We start from the raw sequence: 8,403 nt of genomic DNA on the forward strand, positions 1-8,403 counted from the left end.
GCTCGTCCGACAGTGTAATTGTGAGTGTTGGTGTAAACAGTGCGTTCACTATGGATATCACCAATGGTTCCAGAAATTCCAACTTAAACCATACATACACTAAAATGGACATTGGGAATAGAATTCTAAAAAATAGATTGGCTTCTTAGGAAATGTGTCTATACGAGTATATAAGTGACAATAACTATTGCACATGAAGTAATATTCGAATTATGTGAATAGGACATTAATCCAATATCAAGATATCATATCATTGAGGCACTATGCAATGATACAAATATAAGATTTAAGATAAATAATGATATTTTATCAGATCAATTGTTAGTATTTTCGTGACAAGAAAATAATAATGGACTCATGTTTCGCAGATTTTTCATTGTTACCAAAGATGATAATGACAGGTTTTTCAGCAAATGAATTAAGTAAATCAAGAGAATCACTAAATTCCTTAAAATACAAACGTTGCTCACATTTTATGTATATATAGCTTCTCTTTTTAAAATAGTTGATTTAGCAAAATCACAAATGCTTTGATTTTGAAACTATCAGTTTTACATGCAAATTTTAGAAGTATATTAGCTTTTTGCCTTATAATTTCATATATTGCTTTATATGCATATTTTAAGAATTGTGTGAACGTTAGATTTAGGTTATATATGAGGAGTAACATTACACTGCGATCTCTAACATTTATTATTTCCCCTATCAGAGCTGCCTTCTTTAGTCATTTAATGATATACAACTTACATTTCTTATGAACTCCAATATCTGGCTTATGATGGCTACGTAATCTGTTCGTCTTCCCTACAGAACCTGCACTCATTCATTTTTGCTAGACCTAGCCTCATTAGGCATTTCCTCAGGCGAAAATGTCATGTAAAACCAGTGTGGCATCCATTCAGATAGTTTCAGATACTTTCTTGTCTTGACACTTTTTTTTCTAAGTGTAATTTCCTATACCAGAAAAAGGTTCCAGCCCCGTACAAGCTTTTTGCAATTTTTTTCTGACAAATATATTGGCGTCAATTATCGATAGTCTAGTAACCTAAACCAAAAAGACCTTATAATTCTAGCTTGGGTCATTAAGTTTCCTATGACATTCCAATAGTGGCTTTGAATAGATAGCGTGAGAGCTTGATGTTTTAATACCAGTCTTGACTAACTAAATGGTCACTTTATCTTGATAGTTTCTTACCGCGCTTATTTCCACACATATCTTTCAATATGAAGTATTTCTGCCTAAAATGTGCTTGTACAAGACCTTAGCGGTAGTTCCGGTCATAAATAATATGTCACGTTATTTACCTTCAAAGTTTGCTTGGTGGATCTCTTGTTCTATACTTTTTGTGAGCTACCTCACATAGACCACATTACATTGTAACATGAGAATAACTCTTCTTTCTTTTCATTTTTTTTCTGTAATGCAAATTTTTTTTATATAAAATATTCAGAGTATTTTTAACTGTAAAATACTCGTAGTACATGCACTTCCATATGTGACCATTTTCAATATTGTAATTGCAATTTACCAATATTTCGGATTGATCTTGATGTTGAGAGTTTGAAAGGCAGATGATACAAAAGCTCCGCTAGCTTTTGGTCAATACGTAATTTTTTTATGAGTTATTTATTAAAATTCATTTACTATTTCTAGTGAGAAAAAAACGAGAGTCAATGATGTCAACATCAACAATTTACTTCGACGCAATTAACGGAGATGTTGGTTCGGAAGGTGATCAAGCAAGAAGTACAAAATATTATGACATTTAATTTACATATTGTGATTTTCGTATAAAAAGTGTCCTTGCAACTTGCCTTATTTCAATGGATACCTAGTCAAATGTTATAATAAATTATAACTTGGTTCATAGGATTTTGAAAGTCCTATTTAGCAAAATATAATTAATATATTATAGTAAATGTTAGTTATGTTCGATTAAAATGTACTAATTATCTTTATGACGTTATAGAATTTATTCTAATAGTGAACTAAAAATGTTTGCAGCAATAACTTCATTTAAAAGCCAATATTCCCGAAAATGTGTTCATATTATTTATAATTTATAAATTGTATATTTTTACATCAATTGTTAGGAAATAGAAAGTGTACCAAACAAGTCGTCACATACAGGGTTAGTGAACTGATACATTCATATAAACTATCAGAGTTTGTACATTGTCGAGTATTCGGACAAATAAAGCATTTTTTAATTCTGTTATTTTACATAATATAATATAAACTTAAACAAACGTAAACTTTTTCCATTTGTTGAGTGTACACATATATTCTTCATACATTTGAAAAAAATTTCTTCATTTTTTATTTTTGGCTTTTGCACAATATTTTTGTGTGCTCACATCAATCACTTTCTTCATATTCTACTACTTTATAATGATAATAATTCATAGTTGAACAACTTTGTTGTTTTTTTAAAGTAGGTATTATTTTGCATATAAAGAGCAAATTATAGTGTTTTCTACAAGGTGTATACTTGTCAAAAATCTGTTCAAAGAAGTTTGGGCTTGCGATTTTTCTTGAAAATTAATTTCTTTATTATAAATTTTACTGACAGTAGAATATTACATTATATTAAATTTTGAACTAATTATATTTTGACGCATTTATTCAAATTTCCTTTTTCTATACACCCTTATATCCTGTGGCGTTTTACATTATTAATCCTATAATGATTTTGTTTTAATAATTGTTCTGTACACTTTTTATTTTAATTGTCTAGATGTTTCAAATCATCACATTTTAATTTAAAATATTTGTTAATATAGCTGTTGATGTTATATGAAAGTTTATCGCAAATGCTTGAGAGTTACAATAATTTTAATTGTTATCGAATAAAATGATCGAATACTGAATATCTACTCACAACAGAATGGACCAGTTCGATAATTTTTGAAACTAAAAAAATAATAGTAGGATGAAATCCATTTGGAAAAGGAGGAGACTATAATAACAATAAAAGGAAATATAATTTACGGCAGATCGGGCGAGTTTTTAAGGGTAAAAAATGGTTTATGTTTATTTCCAGAAAAACTACAAGTCCTATAAAAAAAGCCAAATGGCAAAGTTGTAGATAATGAAAAAAATCTACAACTTTTGCATTCAAACATTTTTCGCATAATTTCAAAATTCATGAAATGTAATATTATAAAATTTTTGTCTTCTATTTTCATCTTTTTATCTAAATAAGCTGATTTTTTAACAGGAGAATTTTCGATTGAAAATTAGTAGATTCCTTCGATATTAAGTCAAAATAAGGTGGAAAAAATTTCAAATCAAATATATTAAATTGTCTTTGGATCAAAAAAGGTAATATTTCACCAAATTTCGTAGAAAAAAATTGTAGATACAAGTGTAGATACAAAAGTTTTTATTACCTTCAATTTTGCTATTCAACTTTTTTTCATAGGACTCGAGATAAACCGCTTTTCACTCTTAAAAACTCACGAACCTCCCTTTCTCGACCTCCGTTCTCCTGTAAATTATTTTTCCTTTTATTTTTATTATATTCTCCTATTTCATCCTACTATTATTTTTTCTCACTTTTCATAATTTTGAAAGGCTTCTACCCTGGTCAAGAAACCGATTTGATTACTAATTGCTCCTTTCTATTAAGATATTTATAATGTGTTTTTCCGATTTACATTAAAATGAAATTGACCTGCTAAGGAGTTTTAAGTAGATTTGGTGAGAATAAGTATAACAGCGAGATGTACAAAATTTGTGGAGGAGGGAGGATATTAAGAACGTATAGGAATCAGACATTAGCAGTTTGAAATTGTTGCCAAATTTCTTGTTTTAATAGAATTTATTCGCCAATTGATTCAATAGGCTGACAGAAATCACAGTTGATATTTAGCATAAATAGTAAAATATATTTTATCTTCACTTACTAGAATTGATAAATGAACGTGGCAACTCAGTAAGTAAAGTATTTTAAAGCCAAACTCAATATCAATTAGTTAATTACCCCTTGTTATTTTCTACATTATTTATTTAGTTGAACTGAAAAAATATAATTTATACAAAATATGTTTGAACATATTTTATACGATAACAATGAAGATAATAAGATTGAAATATTTTATTAAGAAAAATTTCTGAACGCTCAAATTATGTATATTTTTACTACAAATAGCTTTTTGATTTGTTTTCCAAATATGATAATTAGGTCACCTTTTCATTTAGATGTGAAATAATTGTGACTTTCTAAAAAGAGATTAACCAGAAAAATGGAAGTAAATAGTAATTACCTTGTGTACTTAATGAGTATATTGTAATAGTCATCATTCAAAATGTAAGGATAAGTAATAATTTTCGTTTGATTATACAATATATTAATTAAATAGAAAACATTGTTAAACATTGCATCATCATTGTATCCGTTTGATACAAACAGTTATCATTTTCTGATTCATCTCCACTTCAACTAATAATTTTTTATACTATGATCACACTCTCTTTTGACTTGAAATATTTTTCTATTTTATTCAGTTTTGACTTTTTCGACTCCCTTACAAGAAATGTTCCAAAAAATGTTCATAAAGTTCATTATCAATTTTACTGACAGTAGAATATTACATCGTAATAAATTTCAATCCAATTATATTTTGACACATATAATCAAATTCTCCCTTTTCACACGCCCTTATAACTTATTGCGTTTTGCCTCCATAATAATCTCTAAATTGAATCATAAAATCATGGTGTTATACAAATTGTTCTGTACACTTTTTATTTTAATTGTCAAAATATTTCAAATCATCACAAGAAATGTTTAAAAAAAAATGTTTATAAAGAATTACCTGTCGAAAAATTCACTCTTCTGGCTTTTACATATTCTTTAAGACAGTCCAAGCTAATTAATAATAAAATAGTTTAATAAAACTAGATTTATTAAATTTCATTTAATTTTATAAATCAGGCCTTGACATATATCAATTCCTTTGTCAACCATTGTTGCATTACTCAGTTTCTCGAACCACTTGTGGGCGTTTTATCTTTCTGCGTGTTGTGATAAGGACCGGTACCTATTACAATCGCTCTAATTGTGGTTACCCAAAGTTATTTTTTATAATTTACAAAGTTCAGGTCATGATAATCTCCTGTTCTACTTTGAGATGTCCATAGGAAATAAAATTAATCGACAAATCTGCCTATATATCGATCTTATTCTGTTTTCTTGAAATAATTTGATCTCCCATTAAAAGTTTTCTATTTTTGACTAATGTATCAATAAAATTCCAACACTGAATTTATTTTCTCTTTCGTGGTACTGATATTGTTCTGTACTTTGAATTAAATTGATTTTGTTGATAGTAACATGCACATTGACAATTTTTCGACACCTTGATCGATTTCTAATTCCCCCGATTATAAGTCAGCTTCAGTTGCACGTCTTGTCTATTTTTTATTACTTGATGAGCAAACTACTGATACAAAAACATAAAAATACACTCATACAAAAAATAATTTCCAACTATTAAAATTAACAATGTATTAACAACACATGTTTTATCAAAAATTTACGGGATATAAATGTAAGGTAATGATGAAATTTTTGGGGGTAGAATAAGAATTTATAAAATTTAATAACTGAAACTTATAAAGTGGAGCTTTGATAAATGATATTAAGTAGATGTGATATATTTATCTATTTATGCAGTAACTCGTTCTTGTACTTTTTTGGCTCAGTCATCAATGTTTCACGTCTACTACACTACACAATAAACAATTTAGAATGTTTATGTTCCTCACTCTAACTCCCTTTTTTCCCTTGACAACGCCGCACTACTTTCGTTTTAAACAATTACTAATTACAATGATGGAGATTAATAATTGAGCTCAGTCTTCACTATTCCTACACCGATCTCGCAGTTGTATTTATTCTAATATATAATTTAACATTCATTTATTTAAATTTTGAATAATATATTACTTATGGATCTGATGTATATTAAAATGTAATATTATATAAGAGATACGAATTATGTATGTTATTTAATACTTATTTATATATAGAATATGACAGATAAATAATTTTTTCTGTGATATTCTGTACAGTGTTTTACTATACCAACATTCATTACTATTATTTATTGTTTTAAAAAAAGGGAACAACATTATTATAATCATAAGAAGTTAGTTTCAGAAAAAAAATTCACTGTTCATTGTTCACATACTATTAATTGAATATAGTGTACTTAATCATTTATTAATAGTTTTTATACAGTTTTAAAATTTTAATAAATGTTTTGTTTATCCTACTATAGTTTCAACATCACCAATTTCTGCAATATATATGATATAGGAAGAAGGTACGTACACATATTTGTAGTCGAAAACAACTTAATGCAAATGTGCACACCAAAATCGATTTTTCCAATACTTCATAAATTATTCATTTTACTGAATTTTACATTCGGTACCTTAAAAAGGAAAACCAAATTCTGGTTAAATCAATTTCCAATTTTGATACTCCAGTTGTTGGTCGGTGATTATTTCAATAGAATACACGCCTTTTTAAAGCTCCAGAAGCAAAAGTCAATAGGGTTAGCTAAGAAATAGGTGCATCAAAGCTCCGTTAAGTCCTACCTTCAGGGTAAAAATAACTTAAACTCAAAAGATATTCTTCTTATTTTTAAATTTTCCTCTTCAGAGTACTCTGCTGAATCACTTTCTAAGAACTGCAAGTAATTCACACTATTTAAATTAAAATTCCTTTGGTGATAATTCTTTTATAGTGTGACGATTTTATTCAGCCTACATATGTGCGTTATATGAAGGTAGCTTCATTAGCAAACCAAATATGATTAATGAAATTGATATATCTTCACCTAGTTATTCTTGTTAAGTGATAGGGATGCAGTTGCTATTGCTTCAATCTTTTCCAAACCATCATGTAGCCAACATTTTATTGAACAGCTAGTAACCAGTGTTTTCTTTGAAAAATTCTAAAACCTCCTTATCGTTTTTACCCATTTTTGAGCGATCATTATTACCAGCAATTTGCGGTCGCATAGTATCAGTCTCCAGTGATCAATAGTAAGATATAAGTAATCGCCTGTCTTTTGTGTTTTGGTCGAGATCAATTACCGCAAAAAACCTTGCACTATTCTGTTGGAGTTTACTTAAATCACCAGAATTACAGAAACTTATCTTCTTTATTCTTAAAATGTTTTGAAATGTGGATTCTCATCACACTAGTAGGGTGCATTATGGGAGTTAAACATACCTGACGCATAAAAGTGGCCTCGTCCGTTGATTGAATTAATTTAAAAAAATTTTGATTGAGGGCAAGAACTCTTGGACTCGTCTGTAATGATAAGGATGTAGCTGTTGTTCTTTAAGTATCCTCCAAGAACTTGAAGAAGACGTATTTGTTTTTCTTGCCACATTTGCTAACTGTTGGATTTTGATCAACTGAATTTTCTTTATTAACGAATCTTGTTGTTCTTGGCATACCAGAATTTAGTTTTGAGGGTCTCATATTTCCAGTTTCTCGATAATGTCGTTTAACGGCTCTAAATGTGTTTTTACTTGATAAGTTTCTTCGATGAAAATTTACTGCATAACACGTAACAGCTCCACTAGAGTTTCCTAAACAGTTGCCTAAGATTGAATACATGTCAGTTTATCCAAAATTTGAGTACATTTTGATTAAAAATATTTAATTTAACAAATAACAGGGTTTCAAGAATGTAATTATTAATGAATCAACGTCATAACTATCAATGAATGACAGTTTTCCATGCCAAACTCAGAAAAAATGCTATTGCCGTGAAAAATTCAAAGTTAATTAAAGATGGGCACTCAGCTATTGGGGGCTTTAGTATGAAATAAACAGTAGTTTGAATCCCAGAATCGCAATACATAATCATCAAATAGTTGTTTTTTTCATACTGACGCCTCCAATAGCTCAGTGCCTATACTTACTTAACTTTGAAAAACAAAATCCTTTCCTATTAGACTAGATTTCTGTGAGACGTTAGAAGAAACGAAAGCTCTTAGTCCCAATTTTTTAAAATGTATCCGTTTTATCGATGGGGTCTCATTTACGCGATAAAAAATAATTTTCAAATTAAAATATTCCGAAAACGGTAGACAGTATCGAGTTTTTTCGCTTAATAAATCTAATATTGAAAATGTTCAATACTACTTGTAACCCTGTAACTAGATCCCGCTATGACGGTCAGACATAAAAACAAATGCATTTGATGTACCAGCTTCCAAAATATATTAGTATAAAATTTCAATACAATGTTGCCAGTAGTTACGGCAAAATCGTAAAAAATATGTACAATCTTTCTTTCTTTATCTTCAATACGGATAGCGTCACGAAAATTTTTTACTGAGCAAACTCCAAATATTTTTCAGTTTTCTATCCT

General features: G+C 28.7%; 1 protein-coding gene across 10 annotated transcripts in view; it reads left to right on the plus strand.

Moving 5' to 3' along the window:
- Positions 1-6,282, plus strand: part of LOC130901148 (anoctamin-2-like) — a 43,048-nt gene extending 36,766 nt beyond the window's left edge. For all 10 annotated transcript variants that reach the window (XM_057812265.1, XM_057812268.1, XM_057812266.1 and 7 more), the window contains one exon: positions 1,655-6,282. In XM_057812265.1, coding sequence (XP_057668248.1) covers positions 1,655-1,770 — 116 coding nt within the window. In that variant the 3' untranslated portion in view covers positions 1,771-6,282. The remainder of the gene's footprint in view (positions 1-1,654) is intronic.
- Positions 6,283-8,403: the final 2,121 nt, after the last annotated feature.

The sequence above is a fragment of the Diorhabda carinulata genome, chromosome X (assembly GCF_026250575.1).
Source record: "Diorhabda carinulata isolate Delta chromosome X, icDioCari1.1, whole genome shotgun sequence".
NCBI lineage: Eukaryota > Metazoa > Arthropoda > Insecta > Coleoptera > Chrysomelidae > Diorhabda > Diorhabda carinulata.